Raw genomic sequence first — 26,523 nt, 5'->3', positions numbered from 1 at the left:
CAAACAATTTCAAACCAACTTGTTATGTGACTTCAAACTAAAATTAATGATGATATTTCTTGATCTAGTACTTAGCTCTTATCTGCAGAGTTACTGGGGAGACCATATAGACTTCATCAGCAAAAAATTAAGTCCCAGAATGTATTGTATGAGAACTTTATATAAATTTAACTCCTGTGATTTGATGTTACTTTCGTTCTATAGATCCGTTATATGTAGTGTTTGGACGTATTGCCTCTCCTGTTGGGCTGGTAATGTTACCGGAGGGAATAAAGGACGCCTTGAAACTTTCATCCGTCGGGCTGGTAAAATGATTGGTCTGGAACTGCCTTCCTTTACCGATGTGCACCTAGAACACCTCCAGAAAGATTTCGAACGCATTGAGTCGGATGCCTCTCATCCTCTCCACAAAGTGATCATAGACCAACTTAATCCAAGTGGTAGATTGAGGCTCCTCAGTGTGAAAACAAATCGATTTGCTAAATCCTTTATTCCCTCCGGTATCATCCAGTACAACAGGAAGTCAAGAAGATAATTTTATATTGTAATTTTTTAGATGTTTTTATATGAATGGTTTTATGCTATATTTGTTTTTATAGTGTTTTCTTTGTTATTATGACGAGCAATGAATTTCCTTTTTGAGGATCAATAAAAGTTATCTTATCTTATCTTATCTTGACAGCAATCAAAATGAGTACTAAAACCTGGCAATTATAATTTATTAATTACAATTATCATAATTTATATGACCACGAAGCTTGTGTTTTTGGGAACTTATTAGTGATAAATAGTAAATAAGAATTGTGATGGAGTGCACATGGGGGTTGATGGGTACGGTTTTAAATAACTCAATAAAGATATTTGTTATCTTAAATCATATAAACTATTAAGTTTAAAAAATAGGTTATTGTTGGCAAAAACTTTGTGTTACAGCCTGTTAGTACTTATCAGGTACCAATACTTTGGTTTCATTTTAATATACCAGTAGACAATTAATTGTTTGTATTTTTGATCAATAGAAAAAAACTATTCAGATTTGTTGTCAAATTATGAAATGAATGAAATAACTTTTGATCTTAGATAATGTTTTGTCTTCAAAAGATCGGTGCTTATTATTTATACATTACTTATACTTACAGTAACCCTGGTAACAACCATGTCAAAATCATATATAGGCTAAGGAATTGTTTAAACTAAGATCAATAAGATAAGATAAATCTTTATTGTCATGAACACAACCAGGCGAACATGAAATTTGTTTTCCTTGGTGCTTAAAAACACATACAATATATAAAACATTAAAAATATCAATACAATACATTAAAAAAACTATATAGTAAACAAGTTATATTTACAGAAGGAAAACAAAATTATTATTTAATGGTTAAACTTTTACATCTGAAAACCTAAATGCCTTATTTAACTTGGTTCTGAAAAAATCAACTTTCAACTCTCCATTCAACCCATAAACATTCATTATATTTAACTATTCTCCTTCAGAATTAATTCTGATTTCATCATTTTCAACCTATATAATAATAATACTCTGGAGCCCTTAAATCTAATTACATTCCATCGGAATAAGTACATTAAACCCAATTTATTATATTCATTTATGTGTGATAGACTTTAGATGGAATAAATGCAAATAACTCTAGTTTTGTTTAATACATTCTTTCTCGTTTTCTATTCGCTTATGAATGAATATGTTTCTCAAATCCATTTTCAAATCACTGTATATAAATTGTCAATTACCTGATCCACTTACAAAGATTGTGTAAAACAAGCATACAATTCTAGACTAAACATCAATATTTTGAATTTTTTATGAAAGCAAGACATATAACATGTTGATAGATATAAATGCACTCAATTACACAAATCAATATGCCGCAGGAAAATTTTTCTATTAAACACAAAATGTAGAGCAATTGGCTCTTGGACTTGCTTTATGAAAGCTATTATTTACCATTGCTAATAGCTATGGTAGTAATGTTAGACCGCTTCCTAAGGCAGAAAGAAAGCTAATATCTTCTATTAATCAGTATTGCATAGTGTCAATGAGTGAACTCTATAATCATGTTTTTAAAATGTTCTAGAAAGTTTAACAGATTGTTCACATTATGTAAAAAAATATTATATACTGTACAACTAATTGCTTATGTCACAAAATCAACATTATTTGTGGTTGAAGCTAAAAGTTGCAGAGGGATCGTTTTGATGTTTTTAACCATTATTTTCGCAATGCAATTTTGCTGTTTCTCTGCCAAGAAATTGGGGGTAATTTATTCATGCAGTTATTAATCATTTTTTTAAATTGCAAAAACAGGACCTAACTCTTTTTCTTGATTCAAATAACCCCTTTTCACAACTTTAATTTATACTATACTAGATGGGTTTGTTATACAACAGGTCCAAAATATTAAAATTATCATGTAAACTATTGATATGATCAAGCTAAATCATTCAGGAATTGCAAGGCTGTCAGACGGTTGGTCAGTCTGTCAGACATCAATCTGACCACTCTTTAAACAGTCAACACACTTTGATTAGTTACTAGACCTATTGTAAATTAATTATTTGCATTACAAGAATATCATTAAAATACATATGAAGTATGCTAATACTAATAACCTATTTCTTTGAAACACAACTGACTCTGCCTCTTGACATTTCCCTCCCAGTCCAGCAGTCGCTTACTTCCCTTGAACAACTTTAATTCTAATACAACTATGAATTGGTGATCCACAATTAAAATAAGAAAAGTGTTCATTTTTATTTATTTTATTTACTTTGAAAAAAAATTTTCGAGAAATTATCAAACCACGATCAAACATTGATACCTGCTTTTAGGTAAACCTGGACAATGTTGTGAACATTCTAGTTTTAGAAAAAATGTCACCTGCCCATAAACTCTTTAATCAAATGTCTCGTTGTTTGTAAACATCTTGGGGTCTTTGTTACCCCTGACAGATGTTCCTTGTCTCTTTTTATGAACTAATCGACAATATTCACCTGAAAACATTAATAACGATGATTGATTTGTTAGTAAAATTGTTTTCTGTAAGCTGTACCTACTATTTCAAACATTAAGAATAATAGTTTAATAAATTGCTTTCAAAATAATGTTAAATAAATGTTTAATATGATATTTTGTTATCACAATAAAAGAAGTCAATTATTAGTACTATTATACTGAGAGTTAAAATAATTACCTGAGGGCATTATATCCAGTAAAAATGAACAATTCGGACAGAAATACTTTCCAACATTGAGGGCAGTTCATCTGTACACATTCATCATACAGCATATGGTTTGACAGTGTACAAATCAAACATTATGAGCAAACGTCATTAGCCAGTTTCTGCAAGAATTCGTAGGCCTTGACCATGGCCGTGTTTAATGAGGCTTATTCTCATTGGTTGTTCACTGAAGAGATTAGGATGATGGATTGATGGCTATATAAATGATTAGGTTTGGATTCATGCTCAGTCTATAGACAAAGACACACCATAATAATTATCCAAAACAGTCAAGAGAATTTATGATGTGTAGAAATTATGATGCTAGATCATAATCCCATTAGTAACAATGATTGATAAATTATTGAGTTTAATATAAATGTTAACAGTCATTCTATATCCATTCATTTTCTTTTTGTTTTTATGGCATTGTTTGCACTCCTAAATTTTGGAAATGATAATGCGAAACATAGGATTTAATTCTGTTCAGCACTTCATTTTATCATATTTAGGCCCTGTCCCCGCCCCACATGTCCCCGCCCCACATTCCCCCTTATTTCAAAATCCTGGATCTGACACTGGTTTTTGCTTCATATGTAAAGTTGTGTACCACTTCAAAAAATGTTCTTATTATCCACATTGATATTCATTGTAATATTCTTCTCTCAATTTTATCTTAGTTATTTGTTCAATATTCAAATGCAATTTATATCGGCTCAGATTTTTTTGCATTGAAACTGTTTTCACATTGTGTGGGAGTTTTCGTGTCCTGTATAATTTAATCTTGTCTTCACGATTTTGATTATTACCTTATTTGTTTACGGTACTCTATTCAAAGGCAATTAATTTCCACAGGTTCATATTGTTTTCATATTTAATATTTCCACATACTGTAGTGCGTGAGAGCTTTCATTATTATTTAAGCTTCTACTCACGATATTGATTATTACATTAAACACAAAATACCTAATAAAAATTAGGTGCATTTCATGTTTTTATACAGCATATCCATTATCATTTTAGCTATTAGTGTCTTAATTACATTTAATGACATTTTTATTACAGTACTCTATTCAGCTACTCTAATATACCTTCTACTTCAGGAAATGGTAAATTATGCTGTTTAAATCATATGTCACATGTTCTGTGTATTGAAGTAGGTAGCAAACATGTAGGCGAATAGTATATGTATACTGCATGTTTGATTTGCCATTAAAGTATAGGTAACTCATTACTTTTGACATTTTCTTTGATGTTTATTTCCTTGATCACTGTGGCATTTTTTGTAGCCTATATTAACAATGTCACATGGGCAATCACATTGTATGTTGATAAAATCATATTCAATTTAAACTTCAAACCCTCTTCCCCACATATCCCCAAAAAACCCCAACAAAATCAAACCTTTCACCAAGAATTGATTTTGCATCTTTATATCAAACAAGTTGGTGATATTTTCTTACAGTTTTTGACGTTTAACTTTAATTATAAACTGTACCAACTATCAATAGTATGTATAAAAAAACAATTCACAAAGTATTAATTTGATAATATTAACAATCCATTACTGTAGTATATGGCACTGTTAATATATAACATAAAACAAGCGAGGAAACTAAAATGTTTTATATGAAATTCAATGTCCTGTAACTTTCTTTCGATGATAAATATAAAAGGAAAACAATTTCTTCTATGCAAATGATTTTGTAAAGTCAGGTGGTGCAGACTGCATCTTAACATTAAATATACAGTAACTCTTCATCCCCCACTCTTCATCCCCCCACTCTTCATCCCCCCACTCTCCATCCCCCCACTCTTCATCCCCCCACTCTTCATCCCCCACTCTTCATCCCCCACTCTTCATCCCCCACTCTTCATCCCCCACTCTCAATCCCCCACTTTCCTCCTAGATAAACCACTGTTTTATTTGATTGATTGGCTGACTAATTGGCTAGATAATAGCAATCGTGTTATTTTATACGCCTGTCATATTTAAAATTATTATCAAGCTTGAAGTCTGTTATCTTTATCGTATTGTTTACATGTGGATCGCAAATATGACCAGAATCCCTATCACTATTCATTACTACGATAATTCACAACATTCAGTAGTCAGATTTCAGGGTCATACGCTGACTTTTAAAATGCGTCTTAAAAATACAGAGAAAAACTAGGCCTATAATGAATGAATGCATTAAGTAATGAATTGGCCAGTCGTGGAATGGCAAATTGTGATTGGAGACGTATGAGCAATGATACTTGATAGCACTGTTATCTGCCGCATGGCTAATGATGTCACCGTCCACCGTCCTATAAAATCTTACATTTTTTTCCTTTGAATTGTAATACTGTATTTTCAATAGTTATGAAGTACTCTTGTTTTAGTATCATTTGGAATGCTGAGATTTAATCCAACTATGCAAAGAGAAAGAAAACTAGTTACATTGTCCAGCAATAAAAACCACATTAATCAAACTTTAATACATTTTATACTATATCATTTTGTGTAGTAATCTTAATAGAAAATACTGTGCTAAATTCTTTATCCGCGATAGTTTATTTTTCCAGTTTATTTTCAATCATTATACAAGTCTCATTTATATATTAAGTAATAAATAGATATGATTAGACAATTAAATTGATTTGGGTTGTAGCTTATAGTGGTTTTGATGCCGGCGATCCTGGATTAAAATCCTGTCAGATGTCAAGATGTTTTTCTCAAGACACAACTCCCAAAGACTTGTTTAAAGATGTATTGTCCCCCTGAAAAAATAATTTTAACACATTTTTTGTTGAATATGCCATTTTAATGTAACATAATAGTTATCCACTTTGACCAAAAATTGGATGGAAAGAAACTGAAAAACTGTAATTTAAAGCAAAAAAATGGTCAAATTGGCTACCAGCCAATGGGTTTTTGGTTGAATTTAACCATTTATGTTGGCATTTTATAAATGAAAACATAATTTTTTTTTCATTTTTTTTTTCTACGAAAGTGATTAACTTTATTAAAACTACAAAATAGCATATTTAAAGTCTGATTTTATTTGATCAAGGTTTTTACCTATAAATTTGCAATATACAGTAATGCCAAATATTTCAAGAAAAGAAGAGTTTTGAGTAATGTACACTTTTTTTTTTCATTATTCTTTGATAGACTTTGTCAATTTTCTTCAGTTTGCCTCTACACATTGTTAATTATAACATTTGTATACATTTGTTTCTAATCATTTTGATTTCTTGTGGCAGTTTTTCTGATGAAGCAAAAACATTATTTAGTGTGAAAGTAGGAAAAACATTAGTTTGTACGAATGTTCTATAAAGATGTATTAAACCAAAATACCTCCAAGTGTTTTATCATCGTCTGCCTTGAATTTACTTTAAAAAAAATCAAATATGCTTCTTCTAAAAAGCCTTTAGCGACATTAGATTGAAGTTGGAAAAAAATACTGTAAACAAATTTAAACTCTTTATAATTTTTATCAAAATCAGCTAAAACAATCTCCCTGACAGACCATGTTGTTGGTTTCTGACAGTGACTTTTGTAAAAATAGTTTAATAAAAGATGATTTATATCCATTTAAATTTCTTTAAAAAATGTTTTTTTATTCAAATAAATTTTCCTGAAGCATGGTTTTATAAGATTAACAGCACCTTTAATGCACCGCTGCTGGCATTTACAAATTAGGCATTTTGTTGTGTTTTCATTATAGGAATTACGTGATTCAAGCCTGTTCATAATCATTATCATTATTTGGTCTTTGAACGACGCTGTCTCTGTTACTTTAATTAGCATAATGTTTATGGGTGATTTTGTTATTTTGTACAGATGTAGAAGCTGATAGTTGGTGTAAGACTTTCGCAATGGAGGTTTGTCCAGAGAACTGTGGAATACTGGCAGGAGAACCAGACATTCTCTTATCAGGATTACAACGTGAAAAAAATGGTAAGTTTATCTTACTCCTCAACAAGTTCTCTCCAAAAAAAGTAAGCAATTGATGCATTCATTATAGTAAGTAACTAAAGATTGTTATCATTCGTGATGATGTTGAAATAAAGCTTGAAACGTTTTATCATGATTTTTTCTCTCGTTTATTTAGATTTTTATCTTAAGTTACATGTTCTCTGTCATATATTTTTTTATAGTTTACAATTCAAATTGCGTAGTAGTCTAAGTGGCGCGTAGTTCTCCCTTTTCAATCTCTGCTGTCACAGATGATAAATTTAAAAAGTCATGTCATCTTAATTTTTTAAGTATTTGCACAAAATGTGCTTGTCTATCACTGAGATAACGTTACATTTCAAAATGATCATGTTTTTTTTCTTTCTGTTTTTGCAAATGTCAACTGTCTACGTATCCTTCGGCGCACATTAACTGTTAAAAACTATCTTAGTAATGCTTTCAAAAGTACCTCCGTATTAATGTATCTAAAACCCATTTAGCTGTTTATTACATTATTTTATGTCGTAGTTAATGGGTTCAATATCTTATAATGACAATTTATATTTTCTATTTTTATTACAGAGCGCTTTCATGTGTTTTTGCAACCGTCATCTCACCTGTCGGTTTCAGGAGAATGCACTTTGCAGGTAACGGAGGATAGCGTCAACTTGTGGGATGTCATTAATCCTAAATTAAAGCTAGTCACATGGCCACTGTACTCATTACGAAGATATGGCAAAGATAACCAAAGGTTCCTACTTGAATCCAGCAGGTATGAATATATACTGTTGACATAATAAATGTCTTATTATAATATTGTTATCATATGAATTATGACAGATATAAAAGAAATTCCAAACTCGCCAGCTAATTTTCAACTACTGTATGAAAGTGAGGAAATTGTAATGAGAAAAAGCCACCCCATCCAAGATTTGAACCTGGAATCTTCTGCTTGACCATTACACCATACATGCTTGTATGGAATCAAATTGGACTATTTGACACCCTCAACTAGTTCTAAAATGAATTCGCACTCAACAGAGATCAAATCACCCATTTTATTCATATAAACAATTATATTTTATCCACTAATTTATGTTTATTTTATTTTTTTTAATGATATTGGATCTTCAAAATTTGAAAAACACAAGCTACATCTGCTACACCCCTACAATCCCCTAGGTAATGGGGAAACTAGACTAAACTATACATATTGTTTTATTACTTTCGCACTTTCCCATGTTTAACCACCATGTTATATACTTATATATTCAGTATTTATCTATTTTTAGAAACTGTCACACAGGAGAAGGTTTATTCACATTTGTTACGACGCATGGTCACGAGATATACCAGAGGGTGCACAGATTATCAATGGCATTGGCTATATCACACCAAAAGAATGGTAGCCTAAAAGATGTAAGAAAAACAATTACAAACTTTGGTTTTTTACTATTTTAAAGTATAGAAAGATATTGCTAAATCTGTTTTGCTTGTTTGTTTGATAAACAGCGTTTGTCAATTTCTGTTCTAGGCCTACAGTACTATTAGCAATGGCTATTTTCTTTTAAAGATAGCGTCATGGCTGCCATTTCTTGACCTTTGATTGGATAATGATTATTTGAATCACCTGAGCCACATGGCTGCTCTACTTAGTTTAATGCCTACTGACTTTCGTAGAACTACTTTAGCTATTAAGACTGTTACTATTGCCACTTATACTAAAACACAAGTTTTTCCCAATTTACTCAACCATGTAATCATATAACCTTCGCTGTTGACACACATTCACTTTCTTTGACTAAAAATATAATTATTTATGTTGATACTGTTCATTTATTATAATGATTAAACATACCTTTATGTCTCATGTTGTACATAATAGATTTCTATATAAAATAAATTAATTAAATACATTAAATTGGATTATCTATCTATCCAACGTCTTCAGATAAACTTTATGAATATTTTGCCTGGTTTGCTTTTATGAATAATTATTGTCAATTTAGTTTAATTGTAGTGTTATCTTAAAGTACATACTTAAATACGTTAGATCCCCTCCTTTGAGGTACCACAATTCAGAAGACAGCTCTATTAAGAGAACACTTTCCTGTGATGTGTGAAACTAACAGGGACAGTGTATTTTTTTACCTGCCACTAACCCTTTATTCTATTGTATTTGCATATTCATTTTATTTTTATTTTATTTTCATTTGAACAATATTTAATGAGGGTGGTCCATCCAGCATCAGCTGATCATTAGCGACCCTCAAACAATACAAGAGAAAATACAAAATAAACTATAAAAATACAAAATTACCAAAGATATAAAAAATAAATATATATATACATGCATACATGGGATCCTCCTCTACTACATCATAGAGCTGGAGTTGAAAACCTATTCAGCAATAAATGGCCTACTAAGGTGTTTGTTAAGATTCTTTTTTTCGATTGTGTAATGGCTTTGACTTGCCAACAGGATTCCAACCTCTTTATTTCATTCTCCTTTGGAAACCATACTTGTCTGCCAAGAGTTGATATGCACTAAAATATTAAATGTTGTTTGTTACAGATTCATTCAAATGTTTCATCTGAAAAATCTGTGATGCCTGATTTTCTTGACGAGAATGTACGGCAGGCGGAAGCAGTGGAACAGACAATGGACATGACGCAAAGTTCCAGACGACATTCATCCAGCTTTCATATTCCATTAAGTAAGAACTTCTCTCATTTACCATAAAAACGTCAGGCTCTCAAAGATTAATTTTATTAAAGCTCAAGCTTATTGAAAAAACCTAAAAACTGATACATTTATACCCAAATCATTTCCGATTAAAATAAAAATCTTATTATAATAGTATTATTTTTACCATTTCTTAGTCCATAGCTTTCCTTCAAAATTGGAACAATTTCTATTGAGCAGGAAAATGCATTTAGAATTGTTGCCTTAGAAATGGCTCTGCAATAAAAAAACAGAAAAAACAAACAAATGATCTTAAAAACGATTTCAAATATCCCAATTGATTCTGGTCTTGATAACCATGAACCATTTTTCGTCCATTTTCCATTGAGCAATTTTTAGCTGCCTGGTCACAATTTAACTTCACCTCAGAATGGCTCGGAATAGCGTAAGCATTTGCTACTCTATCAGAATAATATTGATATCATTACACAACCAACTAATGATTATCAAATCAATTACCAAAAAAATTTGAATATTTGAAATAAAGGTAAAATAGATAACAAAATTTAGTTTAACTAAATGGTATTATGTTATTATGACAGTTCTTTTCCTCAAACACTTTTCACTATCGTAATATTATTCACCCAAAAAAAAGTTGTCCCTAGAGCCTGATTATAACAGTTTTTATGCCTCTTTTATTTCATGAGACTCTTGAACGTTAATCATCACTTTACTCGTCATTCATACAATAAATGTACGTATCAAATTTAACATTAATAAATACACATGTTATGCAATTGTCAAATTATAGTTTATATTACCATTTTATTCATGGTTTTTAAACTATACTTACTAGGACTATTTGATATAAGATACTCTAAAAGCATCTCAATAAGTGTAGATTAGAAATATTGTGGACTAGATAGAAAAAGTAGCATTTTCAAAATGTGTTTATGTGTAGTTTTAAACAAGAATCTGTTTATATCTTTAATAATTATATCAAGCATAAACAAATAAAATGATTATAAAATAACTATGCTATGCATGTTATCTTTTTCATATCCTTTTCAGATTTTTTATATAGAATTTCAAACAGTCAATTCTTTTAAAAATTCATTAAAATCATACCTTTAGTTGAGGCATTTGGGTAATAATGAAAAACATAAAATGATCGAACCTAACATTTTTAAATAGCAGTCTTCCGGAACCATTTCTGCTTTAAGTGACTTATCATTATTTTACTTTCTGTAAATGTGTGTGTAGTTTTTCAACTAATCACTCATTTGGACATCATATTTTTTATATAGAATTTCATAGAGTCAATTCTTTTAAAAATTCATTAAAATCATACCTTTAGCTGAGGCATTTGGGTAATAATGAAGAAGTGGCTAGAGCATATGTGTGCAAAATGTTGATATCATAAATTATAATAGATACAAAAAATATGTACTGGGTAGGTCTGTAATTCGACAGAGAATTAAGTTAAACTCGATTTATAACCTCGCCACAACTCGAACCTTCATTATTAAAACTGACCATTAAACTGGGCAATACAAAAAATATCTTGCTATGAATCACTAAGCAATTTAGACTAATTGACTTAGATAACAATTGTTAATTTGAAAGGTAATTATTCAACGACCCTATCTATAAATATGTCATGAAAGTATGTAAACTTATTATTTTTACAGTGAGTCATCATACATTCAAACATTTTGGCCTAGATTAAAATGATGAGATACTCTGTATTTCTTGAGCCTATTGACTACCTACTCTTGTGGATTCATTTTACGTCAATGTTTCAATATGATTGCATATTTCATTTTGGATGTTGGACAGTAACCATCATACATAAAGTTTTACGACACAAATTCTTATGACTCATTCAATTCTTAAGGAATTCGCAGATTAACAATAGTAGTAACATTCCTTCTCGTTCAGGAGTTTTACCTGTAAATTGTCAGTAACTTAAATTTTTAAATCCACAACAGTTAAACTTGTAAATCAGTCTTGGCACATGCTGATAAACAATATATCATGCAATCAATCTAATAGTACAAAACATCCATGCTGAATGTTTTCTAATTTATTGATGATGCGAGGGCCTTTTCTGCTGCAAGCGCCGAATTAACCATTTTTACCAGTTTTTTACTTTAATATATAATTTTTCAACTGTATATTAGCTAAATTTTTTCTCCCAAATAACCATTTAAATCAATAGATGGTCATTGATGACATTATGTTACGTCACAGCTAAAACTTTCACAGTGATAACCGGTTAAATTGTGATTTTCAAGCTCCCATATAAAAGGTTATTTAATTTATTTATTAATTTAAAGGTAAATTAATTTGATTACATTTTGTCTGAAAAATCGTCGCGAGCGAAAGTAAACCAAGATTTCAGACGAGTATACATTATGCATGATGCTAAATAGTATTGTTTACAACTCAAAGATTATCCAAGCTTTTTAATTAAATTTCTATTAAAGATAGATCACGGTTGAGAAGGTGTTTTCACACAGATCGCGAGGAAGTTTATGATTATGCATACAGAGTAGCCAAACAAGCGCGTTGCATTATGAGATATGTTTTGATCGAAAACTTTGACTGGAAGTCAAAGTTATTTTTTGAACAAAAAAACGTCTGTATTTCAGTTAAAAAATTTGTTTTTCAACTAATTTTTGGTGAAAGTTAATAACTATTCTGATACTTCAAAATGACCCACTTTTTTCGAAAATCTTTTTTTTAAATATATTTTTGGAATTAGTCAAAGGGACAATACTTCTTTAAGATAACTAACAAATGGATCACATGACCAACAAACCTCACATTACTATTAAGAATTTCTTAATGGAGATTGTAAGAATATAAGTTTGCTTTAGGGTATCACTGATGATTATTATAAATTAAAAAACACCATTATAGATAATTTTGAACTATTACACAGTGAACTATACCTGATATTGGATGTTATTACTAATGTGATAGAAAGTGCTTTATCTTAATTAAGTTAAAGTAAGTTGACCATGCTATTCAACTCTGTATATTATTTACTTTGCATATTTGACAAGTATTTCATTTTCAGTACAGTAGCACAAATTGTATTTGCTGTTCAAATGTGTTCAAATTAATGTTTATTTCTTTCATCTCAAAAATAGAAAAAAAAAGAAAAAAACAAGTTTTGTAGCAAAATCTATACTTGAGAAAGGCTTCCTAGAGACAGAATTATCCACCAAATATTGCGATTGGTCAAATTAACTTACATTGTCTGAACGTCATTGTTTTTTTTGTCATCAATTTTTCTTTACAAATTTACCTAAAACCTAAATTCCATTTCGTTGTTTTCTTATTTCATATTCATTGATTCAACAACACAAACGCTACATTTTAAAAATAAACTACAAACCAAAACTAAAACAGGTAAATTCATAAACAAGTGTTTTTTTAACAATATTTGTTATCTCAATTAGCAGAAATTTATCTAAACATTTTTACAGAGAATCTACAGTACATACATTTTGGTATTGCCATCAAAGACTTTACAATTTATTACGTAAGTTGCAAAATAATAATACCAGTCAGGGCTACAAAACTTCTGAGATGAGAATACATTGTATAAAGATTACAACAACATTCAAATTGCCAAACATGTTCCTTCATTTCTTCTCAACAACATCATCATTACCGTAGTGTATTAATTATTAGTAGAATTATATTTTGTAAATAAATTGTGTTTCAATTAATTAGTTTCCTTATATGCATACATAGTCAGGTCTGTAGTAATCCAACATTAGACAGGTGTATGTTGTAGAAGAGGTAGTGTCCTCCTTAATGATACATTGGAGAGAGTAAATGTTGACTGCGTCATTTTATCTGACAGTTGATTTAGCTTTCAGAATATGTGTTACACTAAACTCACTATCAATCATTATCTTGCAAATGTCAAATGTAACTAGAGGAGTCTTGAAGCAGTCACGTGTGCTGCATTGTATTGCAAGCTGCGCTACATTTGAGAAGAAAGATCGATTCTGAACCGATCAGGACGTGATGCTTAATCGAATTGTAATAAGGCCTTATTAGTTTGGTGTATTCTCCATGTCTTAAGTTTCAGAATAAGTTCACTTTGAGACAGATCTGAATATTCGTATCTACTTTTTTATGAGAATGCTTTTACTCCACTGTACTTGACTTGCATACTAATATCCAGATAGATACAAACTTTACTGTATTTACACTTATTTAAATAAATTAGCTCACAGAAATGTACACATTCATTCATTGCATAGAAAACTAATGCAGCAGTACATTTAATTTAAAGATATACACCTGGGGGCTTAGCATCCAGTATAGCTAAAATCCCTGCTGAAATTTTGCGATAAATCATGAAATTTTGAAACTTGGCAGGCCAGGGACTGACTTAAACTAATAATTTCACCCCTTCATTTCCCACGCTTGTGCTAACAAATCCTTTGAAATATACCCAATAAATGCTACACCTCCACATATTTTCCAACACTTGTGCTACCAAGCCAACAAAAAATATACCTTTCCCGTATGGAAATATTTAAGAGTGAGTTAATGCACATTAAAAAGATCTATATGATTTTAAGGAACGTAATAATGAATCCAGACTATGTAGATAGAAGCAGACTGAGCCAATGTAGGTAGCGTGATTTGCCACATTTGATAAGTTACACCATTATTGACAATTTAATCGTAAATTTACCTGTCTGGTTTTAAATTATTGCCCAGTGAAATGTTTCAGAAACTAAGGTTACTCAGCACCCTAGTTTATTGGTGATTGAATTTTCTATACTGTGATCCACCATGACATTCAAATGTGTAGGAAATTGAGTGGTAAAATTGCATTGCCAGCTCAAGTTAAAGTACCATTAAAGCCTTGTCATATATCACAGGTTTGAAATAATTGTAAGTACCTGTCCTCATTTCTTTATTACTCAACCTGTATTCATTCTCATATCGGAAATGATAAAATCTTCATGAATTATTCAATTTAGTAGTTCAATGATTTATTGTTACCATGGTCGTTACTTGGGAAATATGTTTAAAAGTTGAAGGCATATAGTGATTCTGGTTCATACAATGTTAACTTTTAAATACAGTAATATAGATTTGTGAGTATACATCCTGTAGCCAGGGAGGTTATTTTGTCTAGTTATGCCTACTTTACCACAGGGTGACTATAGGATTGGAATAGCCTGTGTCTTGGACCATACTTTGCATTGTACAGCTTCCATTAAAAGGTGCTTATTTGTCTGTCCACAGTCAATTGAGGTAACCCTCTCCAACAGATGCACTATGTTTTTAAAAGGGCTAGGTGTGTACACTAAACCTCCAGTTTTAAGTCATTGAGAAGAGCCCTAAACTTGAGCGATGGTTGACCAATAAATATATGGTGCCTTCTACTTATGATTGTGCACAACCCATTATATTGTCAGTTCTTTCAAATATATGACCAAAATAAATTTAGTATAAACCGGCTTTCAATAATATGCTCAGCAAGTTTTTTTCTATAATAATAATAATTTATGTATTGTTATTATTCTGTCTTCCTCATCACAGCAGTTCATCGACATAATGACTGATTTCTTCACATATTCAAAATATGTCAGTGGCGTAACACAGAGGCCTGACCCCTGGTTTAGGAAACCCAAGTGGCCCTCCAAGTTCCAACGCTGAAGGCCTCAGGCATTTTTAGCCTTTTTGCCATACAGTATTTTAATGCCTGTTTTTTCCTCTGCTCATGGGCTCCCATAAGCTCCAAGGCCCCTGGGTTTAGCCAGTGAGCGCTCATAGGTGTTACGCCACTGTATGCAGTCAAAATACTGACCATCATTAGCAAAATATACCGAATCAACATTTATTTTAGATGATATATCACCTAAAATTTATTCTCTTTGTAATATATCTCGCTAATAAATATCTTTATTTTGTTTTGCAGATTCTCCAAGACGCAAACCATGTGTCACATTAAGAACACTTGTTGCTAAGGATCAAATAAAACTAGATGAGAAAACGCTAATGTATAAGGACCAGGCTATGTTTTTGTTTAATGAACAAGCAAAACTTGTCCCTAATAACTGTTTTGGTGCAGTATCTAAAGACCAGACTGCTCAAATGTTTGAATCACGGATAACACATTTTTCTACAGCACATTCTACAGAGCTGTTTTCAAAACAGATCGCAAAGGATTCTACAGAACAGGCTGCAGAGCAGTCTACGGGACAGGCTGCCAAGCAGTCTACAGAACAGGCTGCCAAGCAGTCTACAGAACAGGCTACAGAACAGGCTACAGAACAGGTGATAGTATTTGAACAGGCACAGAAATCTAGCAGTAACATATCAAATGCAGAAACTATGTACGAAAATACAGAAATCAACATTTCAGGTATACACATTTTCTGCACATTATAAAAGCTATCCTATTTTAGTAAATGTATTTATTATTGTCATCAAGCAGAGGCTAAATTTAATGAGATACTGTATCCTGTTATACATTATTATACAAATAATACAAGTTTATTAGTTGAATGAAATTAAATTAATAATGTCATTTGAAAGACTCAAAGACTATTCAATTTTAATATTTTTCAGATTCCATATTATGGTTGGATACCTTGGTAACCAACCCTTCATTATCACAAGACGTCTGGATTCCACGGAAATTGTGTAACAATGTGGAGTCACAAAGCCTAGCAACGGCATCACGGACACAATCAGCATTATGATATATAATTAATAATATGTTGTGAAACAATATTAGGGATATATAGATATTATATATATATTTACCAAGCATTTACAACATATCTAAATAAGTGTAATATGTCTAAGACAGGAAAATTAAAATTAATTCAATATATTCATTCAATGTACCTTCAAGGGTAAACCATATTTTATAACAACAGGTCATCATTATATAATTCAAATTATAACACACCTAAGTAGATTCTTGTCATTTGATTGGAGGTAAAACAATTCTATTAATTAATTAATTAGGTCATTCGAGAGTGCAATTTCGTTTTGCATGGTAATTTTTGTTACACAGTGGCACAAGGCTGTTGTTGGATAAACCTGCCAAATGTGCGCCATCTATAATTGTTTACGCTGCGTCCAAAAATGGAGCTCTGCCTTTTCAAATGGTTTAGATCTTGGCATAGCTTCGTGTTAATAGTAGGTGTGTTATAAAACAAATAATGAATAATACGTTTATTGGTCATCTTTCATGAAATGTATTATACAGTACCTTGAATATACATTGAACTTGAGATGTCTTAGTCAATATAAGGAGAAAACTTCATTTGGTAATCAGACCAGTGTCTCTCCAGTAATGTATTACATTCATTATTTCTATTATATATTTTTGTTACAGATTTAGTTTGCATTGGGATCTGTTCATAAATTGAGGGCAGTAGAATGTTAATAAACTTTAATACACTAAATATAATCAAACTCGTTTTATTTTTTATTGGACCAAAAACCTTTACAAATTAATAGCAATATTTATTAATAGCTTTTAAAAAAAGTATGAATAATTATTGATTGATTTATGAAATTGTATAATTGTAAATATTGTATTGAAATTAAAACAAAATTACTTGACATGTACCTTGTATGTAAAGATATGCAGAAAAGATCTCTTTAAGATGCATTGCCCTTTTGAAAAAAGAATTTGTAAACAATTTTGTTGTTGAAAAAGCCATTTTCATGTCACATAAAAATATTCACTTTGACCAAAATTGGATAAAAAAGCAGAACACCATAATTAAATTAATATTTTTTGTTTGTTTATGTTGTTTTCTATAAGTAAAATCATTATTTTGTTTCAAAGTATATCATTTTATTAAAACTGCAAAATGGCCTATTCAAAGTTTGATCAATTCTTTTTTTTTTCATGTTTACAATTTTATTAAGAAATGATTTTTTTTATGTGTCAATTGGGTATAACTTATTTTAATTATGGATTATGTATTAAATGAATTAGATTAATTATGTAAATATGTACAGTTCAGTCATTCAGAATATGTGCTTAATTTATGTATATATAAATTATTATTGTATTGTAAATGTATGAATGGTCACTGTAAAAGTGACACATTATTCCACATGTTCATGTGGCTAATTAAATTTTAAAAACCCCAATATTGTTCATTCTCTTCCCTTGAAATAATAAATTAAAGAAATAAGGCTTCTAGTAAAAGATACCCCACCCTACTATCAGATCCTCAAAATGATCAGTTAAAAAATATTATGATTGTTGTACTTGAAATTGATGTAACTAATACGTTATGATATGATATTCATTTTCTAGAATTATAAAGTGCAATTGTTTTGTTAATTTTACAGTTACAACATTTTTAAAGCATTTTATTAATAATTGAACTAAAACTGGAAAGTGAATTCTTACGCTTTTCTTATAATATTAAACTTGCTTCTGACTTGGTAATAGAGCCTATTATTGTGCACAAATTTGACATGAATACAACAATAAGATTAAGTGTTAAAAGTCAAATAATAATGATGCTACCAGGTAACATTTATGTTCAACGGAATTTCAAATCCAATGTCGTCTGTCAAATTGCATTAAATAATTAAAAAAATGATTTGTATAGTTTGTGTAGTTTTTTGAAATAGCATTATATGATTCTGCGATACCCCTTTATTTACATAATGACCTCAATACATATTTTAAACAGCGATATTTGGGTATTATTTGACAATGGGAAAAGATGTTTTTTCCGAAAAATACCCCAATATCGACTGTTTAAAATAATGTAAATAACATGCACAAAAAACATAAAATTATTTTGGGCATGTCAAAAATAAGCAGGTCGATATTTGTCCATTTTTCGAAATTTCCCCATGCCGCCTTTTAGAATCTGCTGCAAGCTACCTGTCAAAACAAGAAGAATCCCATATGGGCAACACAATATGATGCCTATATGCTTTGAAATATGGGCCCCATGTGGGTTATATATGGGCTATGTGGGTCTTCCCATGTGGGAAACATATGGTTCTTGGGTACAAAAATAGTGGAATCCCATATGGGCAACACAATACGATGTCCAATGCTTTGAAATATGGGCCCCATGTGGGTTATATATGGGCTATGTAGGCCTTCCCGTGTGGGACACATATGGTTCTTGGGTACAAAAATAGTGGAATTCCATATGGTCAACACAATACGATGTCCAATGCTTTGAAATATGGGCCCCATGTGGGTTATATATGGTCTATGTAGGCCTTCCCATGTGGGACCCATATGGTTCCTGGGTGCAAAAATAGTGAAATCCCATATGGGCAACACGATGTCAAATGCTTTGAGATAGGGACCGCATGTGGGTTATATATGGGCTATGTGGGCCTTCTTATGTGGGAAACATATGATTCTTTGGTACAAAAATAGTGGAATCCCATATGGGCAACACAATACGATGTCCAATGCTTTGAAATATGGCCCCCATGTGGGTTATATGTGGTCCATGTAGGCCTTCCCGTGTGGGACACATATGGTTCTTGGGTACAAAAATAGTAGAATCCCATATGGGCAACACAATACGATGTCCAATGCTTTGAAATATGGGCCCCATGTGGGTTATATATGGTCTATGTAGGCCTTCCCATGTGGGACCCCTATGGTTCCTGGGTGCAAAAATAGTGAAATCCCATATGGGCAACACGATGTCAAATGCTTTGAGATAAGGACCGCATGTGGGTTATATATGGGCTATGTGGGCCTTCTTATGTGGGACACATATGGTTCTTGGATACAAAAATCGTGGAATCCCATATGGGCAACACAATACGATGTCCAATGCTTTGAAATATGGGCCATATGGTTCCTGGGTGCAAAAATAGTGAAATCCCATATGGGCGCCAACACGATGTCAAATGCTTTGAAATAGGGACCGCATGTGGGTTATATATGGTCTATGTAGGCCGTTCCATTTGGGACCCATATGGTTCCTGGGTGCAAAAATAGTGAAATCCCATATGGGCAACACAATACGATGTCCAATGCTTTGAAATATGGGCCCCATGTGGGTTATATGTGGTCCATGTAGGCCTTCCCGTGTGGGACACATATGGTTCTTGGGTACAAAAATAGTGTAATCCCATATGGGCAACACAATTAGACCCACTTAGAATTAAATAGTCGTCATCAAATAAACGCCCACATGATTTTAGACACACAATATTGTATTATAATTATAAAACCAATATACTATTTGCAGTAGAATTCACCGGACTGTTATTTACAATTTACCAAGCATTTGTTATTCTTTTTTACCACTTTTCATATCTATTAGAGGATTTTATTTGATTATAAATGTTGCCATATTATTAAAACTAATATATATATAATAACTAACTATACCCTTCGAATAAACTCAAATGAACTCCGCCTCTCCACCTCCACCCTACCTAACAATAAACACTATACTTTAAAATGTTATTAATCATCTAAGACACTGTGAAACAGAGTAGGTTTAGTTTTACCAATACCAAGCATATAATGGTAAACGACCGACCTTTTTTACCCGAGTAATTATCATTTCGAGAACCATCGTCTACACTTCCCTGAGTGCAACCACAGATTGATGCATGGATATATTGTACGGTGGCTGATTTCCGCCAAAGAAAAACATTATTTTATAATAATACGGCGTTATAACGCCCTATTTATGGCGTTGTAACGCCGTATTAGGGCATTATAACGACCTAATTTAGTGCGTTTTAACGCCCTAAATACGGTGTTATAACGCCCTAAATATACAATCTGTTCACACGTACATGCGCATGCGTAGTACATCAACAAACCTCTCGGCGCATTCACAGATTTTGGAAAGTCACGTGGTACATTACTGGCCATCTTTGTGTCCAACTATGCCTATGTAGTGTATGGAGTCATTTGCTTAAAAAATGTATAACACTCACAAGGTTTTAATATTGTCCTTCTTACATTTTTATTTATTATTGATTATGCCATTTTAATATACCTAAATTGTCTGTCAGACAATGATTTTTGTCTCAACCGTTTCTTTTGTCTTGTCTTGTCTTAAGAAAAGTTACTAACATTTTCTTCTGTCACATTTGTGAGTCTAGTGTATGATGCGGTCAACGTACAGGTAAACGGCGCATGCGCTAGGAAGCCTTTGTTTATTTTCTAAAATTGTGGGCGGTCCGCGCTCTGTCGGCAAAAAACATGGAACTTTTGATCTAAAAATAATGCGTATCCGTCTATCCATTTGAAGCGGTGAGGTAAACGAAATCATCCGTACCTATTATGATACGCTGATACGTAATCAACTATATTTATTGAAGTAAATAATTACATCACTACAATGTCATGTCAGGTTTACGTTTAAAAAATATTGGGTTAATTATATTAAAATAATAATAGATAGATTTATATACGATTTCTTTATGCGCTCGACAACGACAATAAAGATGAAGAGTTGAAACCAAAAAGGAAGAGAACAAAAAGACACCAAGCTAAGTCTTGATCTTTTCAGGAATCCGAAGCCTCCTAGCCTAGTCAGAAAACAACAACAGGCAAGAAAGATAAACAAAAGCAAAAAATTTGCTACTAGATAACATGATTTTTACCAAGATAAAACAATTTGTTCTATTTTGACAAGTAGTAGTAAATCATTTTTAATTAAAGCTATATATAAACAATTCCACCTGTTAATAAGAATCTATTTTTCTAATATAGCCTATTTTCCTTAAAATGTGAACTGCTTGACGTATTGTAATGTGAATCATATCTATATTGTAACTAAGTATTTAATTTTGTAAACATTTTGTATGGGTCGAACCTCTTGTTACGATAGTGTTCCTCCGTTTTATAGGAGAGTTACCTGATATATAATGTAATATTATTATTAATTTGTATAAACTAATATATAATAGTATAGGCCTATATGGATGAATATCAATGTATATGTCACCGATACACTCTAATTAATCTACTTGTCTAACTAATAATAGATTTCATCAATAGTGATATGGGACCAACCCATTTTCATCATTTGTGTTTTGTCGACTTCTATTATCGTAAACATGCTACAAAAAAACAAAAATACATCATGTCAGTCAGAGTAAAAATGAAATACTATCAGTAATAATAAAAACAAACTATATAATATTTAAAAGGAGCCCAGCAACCCTATTTTAGATTTTATACTGTCGTTATAGCCTCATTTGTGACCATTGGTTGAAACACAGCCATCTTAACTGTCAATGCTTGATTTCCAATTTCTGAGTTCAATTCTTTCCCTAAATTCACTGCTTTAGTTATCATTTACTTCTTATTTTCACCCTAAAGCATTCTTGTGCTTTCAGATCGAACAGAGCAGCTGAAAAGCTTGTTTTTAGTCGCATGGACGCGACTCTATAGTTCACTATGTCGGTCGGTTGGTCTGTCGGTCGGTCCGGTATCACTATGCGTTTTAGCACGCGACTTATGGCTGTTGGCCTTGTTTTTTATATCAGCAATTAACAATACATACAGTAAAAATTATGAAGTAAACGGTAAATATCTTTAAATAAATTATTCAAGCGTCGCTGGGGTTAGTTCTGTGGCGTTAGTTAAGATTAGATATGTTGCTGTCGTAGATAACGCTAAGGACGTGTCGTAGTAAGTAGAGGTAACAACGCCACTGTCTAGTTCATACGCAAAGGCTACGTAAATGTAAACCAGAGAATATATATATATGAGTAGTTTGTAAAAGTGGCTGTGTGTGAACTAGTACACCGGTGTAACCTCCTACTCGTCTGGGAAGATGTTCTTTAAAGTGCACATGAGCCAGATGTGTAAACTGGACCTTCGGTTTATAGTCCTTATATTATTATAGACTTGTTCTACCACCAGAACCATGATAGATGAGTCTCGAAACCTTGCCGATGTTATGGCAACGTATTACGTAATCTAGATCATTTGCTAGTAGGCCTAATATACCTAATTTCATGAGCATAACGATGAAAGTGCAGAACTTACCATATTTTTGCTACCAGACACAACATAGGGCCGACGAAATTCAGTTGATTTGATCCCATCAACCTAAATTAAAGACAATTACATAAATTCCAATTAAATATTGTAGACCCTACCACCTCTTAACATATACATATATTGTAAATATCCTCTCTGTGTGGCCATACGTCCAGTGACAAAAACAAATTAAGAGGCCTACATGCGTTGCTTTATTTCGAATTCCAATGATATGCATACTTACATTGGTCGGTGTGCCAAGCATTACACTTCTTCGATAGTTGGCTAACATATCGGAATGTGAAGAACTGGAAAAACTGTTTTCAAGATTTTCAAATTGTGGCTTGTGTTTATTATCTCGATTAATTAGGTGATTGCGCCGACTGACTGTTCGTCGACAAGTAACCATCATAAGCAAAACAGCGATAATGACAAGTAAAAACATGATCAAAAACCCTCCAACTATAATCAATATCACTACAATGTACGCTTGTGTATCTGGAAGGTAAACAAATTTTTAATTTTTAAACGAAAAGTTTTCAGTAATTTTCTTATATTATTATTATTATTAGATGTGAAAAAATTAAATTGTCCTTTTTGTCATTAATAATTATCATATATTACTGTCAGTAGGATATATGAGCACAATTATTAGTGATTTGTGTTAACCAACAATAGAGAGGTTTCGCAATCTTACGAATACGATAACGAAAAAAGATACGTCACGCACACGTATTCGTTTTCGTAAGCCATAACAAAATCTGTTTCGCATGGCAACGAAATATTGAGGTGCGTCCAAAATATGACGTACGACGTGTTGCTTGGTGCTTGGCTGCTTAGGCCCAGCGTAACATCAAAGCGAGTGAGGACTTTAAAAACTGCTATTTATCAAAATTGACTTGGCCTTTTAGTAAATTACTTTAGTAAATTACTTTCAATAAATCTATAATTATATTATAATCATGAATCATTCCTGATTCAAATGCAAAATGTGCAAAATTGATCAAAAACTATACTCGTTTTGTAGTTACGAATATGACTGGTGATATTCGTCAACACGAATACGCTTTACGAATATGAAATGGGGATCAGCTCAAAAGGTTCACAAAAGTATGACGTATCCGTTTTCGTTATCGTATTCGTAAGGTTGCGAAGCCTCCCTATTATTTTTACATGGTTGTATTCAGTAATAATGTATAATGGGTCAATCAAGTTTAAAAAATACTCTCAAATGTATAATTAATATAGGAATATTTTTGTTTACACTTTTTTTGTTGAATGTTGTCTGGCATGTATGTACCGTACACTTACATGCATTAAATTGTTATCAAACTGACAAGCACTCGCTTCTTCTAGTATACAGTACTATTAAATATTGTAAATGTAATTGTGAATAAATGGGTACGTGAATAATCCTGATGACGTTATGTTTGGAGAAATTTTGTTGTTGTCTTATCAGAAGTATTACTCATATAAGGAAATGATGATAAATATAATTGTAGTTATGGCATGAACCTATACATTAATTTATAGGTTCATGGTTGTGAGGATTTTCATGGTTTTGTGGAAGAACTGATTTTTATTTTAGTAACGATTGAGGTCTAAAATTCACCTTTTTAGCAACTTTCGCATGGTCTATTTGTAAATATATATATTTTTAAAAGTTTTACAGTTTTTTAATTGGAATATAACTTTTAACCTAAATATAACATAGTATTTTTATGTGGGATTGATGTATGTTTTAATGAATATTTTTATTTGTAATTTTTTCTATGTATGATGTAATTGTGAATGTTTTGTTTGTTTTACCATTTGCCGAGGAAAACAATTTTCCGTGTACACATTTTATGTATGGAAGAACAAATAAAGATTTGATTTGATTTAATATGATTTTACCCCTTTAAGAAGCCTGGAATTTCAATTAGAATATGGTTGGTCAAATGAAATAATGAGTTGCATTTAAAAAATACCTGATTCATCCTCACACCTGTCACCTTCGTAGCCTGAATCACAGGTACACACAGGTGGCAGTTCACTATCATCGCATGTTCCTCTATTGTAACAATAGCCAGGACATGAATCTGAAAAAATGCAGAAAATACAGTATGTGCTTTTTATAGGAAAGAATAAACTTGTTTGTAGAAGAAACATTAGCATTATTATAAATTATATTTATTAATATAAATATTTGTTTGTCAATATTTTTGACTACTATTGTTTGTCATTGATAATTACCCTATATTATAAAACACCTGAAATAAATTCCTGTCATTTTATTGGACGATTGTGGGTCACATGGCGTGCAATAGTACGCACTATTAAACTATCGTTTAATAGTACTTTTTTCATGTACGAAAAAAAAAATAGTTTGGAAATTTTGTTTTATACTATTGCTTTTGAAATACAACAGCGCCACCTATGTTGTACTTTCGCCGCGAATATTGAATGTTATGACTGGTTTCGCGATATAAGTACATTTTTGGAAAGATATATGTACTAATTTATATCAAAAAGGTATTTAAATTAGCTTTAGATCGTTTGTAGGATTATAGGGCAAAATTATTGGAAATAAATTAAATACGTTATTGAATTACAATACTAGCTTGCAATATAAATATGGCATAAAAATAGATAACATTTATTAGTATTATTAACACACACTTCCTTACATTCGATTACTTCAATAGCATCAGTATCCACAACTAATTCAGTACCAGGAAGCATGTTATCTTCAATGGAATCAGCAAGTACTGTCTCTAAATCATTAGCAGTTACTGCGTTACCAGGAAATGTAAGTTCAATGTTAGTAATTATACTCCCTTCACTGAATCTAATGATTTTGCACAGTATGATGCCAATACTATCATATACATTGGTAAGCTGTTATGGAATAAACAAAAATAGGTGGTATATCTTACTTTGATTACATTTTAAAATAATTACAGTTTCATTAATTAATAGGGTTACTTGCTTGTGGCAGATTTAAATGTAGGGTACGTATACAAGACGGAATTTTAGTATACATATTATCTATAGTATTTTATCATTATTATACTGTCATTTTTATCACTTATTATACATTTATCATTATTATCATCGCCGTCGTCATCATCGTTATCATTATAAATATTTTAATTTACATTAGGCCTATAAATTATTATCATCATTATAACATTTAGACAATTACATACCGAACCACATATGCTGTTCTCATATTGCATGTACAGTGCTGATTCAGGATTTTCAAGGTCATCTGAGAATGTTGCCTCTTCCCGACCAATAAATAGTATAATTAAAGTAATACTGTATGTATTAACTAAAAGAAAAAATCAGATTATCGCTTAAACCTATATTCCATAATGTTTAATACAAACAAATACCATTATTTTTTATTATTTTTGATAAGCCAAAGTCTTGATAAGTTAAAACTTGGTACGGTCGATTGTACTAAGGTTTTAAACAGAGTTAATCATATTGTACAATTATTATAAACAAATTGAATAAACTTGGAGTCGGGTCATTCATCGTTCCCATCGCATGCGTTCTCTTTCTTTTTTTTATAGTTTGACAGAAGCCTTTTAAAGTATAAACAATTTGGGCAATGCTACCTCAATATAAGATCGTTAAGGAACAA

The 26,523-nt window shown here is 31.5% G+C and overlaps 2 protein-coding genes across 6 annotated transcripts in view; one reads left to right on the top strand and one right to left on the bottom strand.

Moving 5' to 3' along the window:
- Positions 1–18,547, top strand: part of LOC140056895 (docking protein 5-like) — a 66,675-nt gene extending 48,128 nt beyond the window's left edge. For 4 of the 5 annotated variants that reach the window (XM_072102415.1, XM_072102414.1, XM_072102413.1 and 1 more), the window contains exons 4-9: positions 7,072–7,188; positions 7,768–7,957; positions 8,478–8,604; positions 9,761–9,902; positions 15,834–16,280; positions 16,487–18,544. In XM_072102415.1, the coding sequence (XP_071958516.1) occupies positions 7,072–7,188; positions 7,768–7,957; positions 8,478–8,604; positions 9,761–9,902; positions 15,834–16,280; positions 16,487–16,620 (1,157 nt within the window). In that variant the 3' untranslated portion in view covers positions 16,621–18,544. Of the gene's footprint in view, positions 1–7,071; positions 7,189–7,767; positions 7,958–8,477; positions 8,605–9,760; positions 9,903–15,833; positions 16,281–16,486 lie in introns of all 5 variants that reach the window. The other variant, XM_072102417.1, reaches the window with a different exon arrangement.
- Positions 18,548–20,882: 2,335 nt separating this feature from the next.
- The window catches only part of LOC140057722 (uncharacterized), a 66,033-nt gene continuing 60,392 nt past the window's right edge, over positions 20,883–26,523 (bottom strand). The window contains exons 54-59 of the mRNA XM_072103443.1: positions 26,081–26,205; positions 25,559–25,769; positions 24,860–24,970; positions 23,134–23,387; positions 22,896–22,958; positions 20,883–21,961 (exon numbers count right to left, since the gene is read on the bottom strand). Of these exons, the coding sequence (XP_071959544.1) occupies positions 21,893–21,961; positions 22,896–22,958; positions 23,134–23,387; positions 24,860–24,970; positions 25,559–25,769; positions 26,081–26,205 (833 nt within the window). The 3' untranslated portion in view covers positions 20,883–21,892. The remainder of the gene's footprint in view (positions 21,962–22,895; positions 22,959–23,133; positions 23,388–24,859; positions 24,971–25,558; positions 25,770–26,080; positions 26,206–26,523) is intronic.

The sequence above is a fragment of the Antedon mediterranea genome, chromosome 8 (assembly GCF_964355755.1).
Source record: "Antedon mediterranea chromosome 8, ecAntMedi1.1, whole genome shotgun sequence".
NCBI lineage: Eukaryota > Metazoa > Echinodermata > Crinoidea > Comatulida > Antedonidae > Antedon > Antedon mediterranea.
The sequence above is the reverse complement of the archived record's forward strand: the minus strand, read 5'-3'. Positions and strand labels throughout refer to the sequence as shown.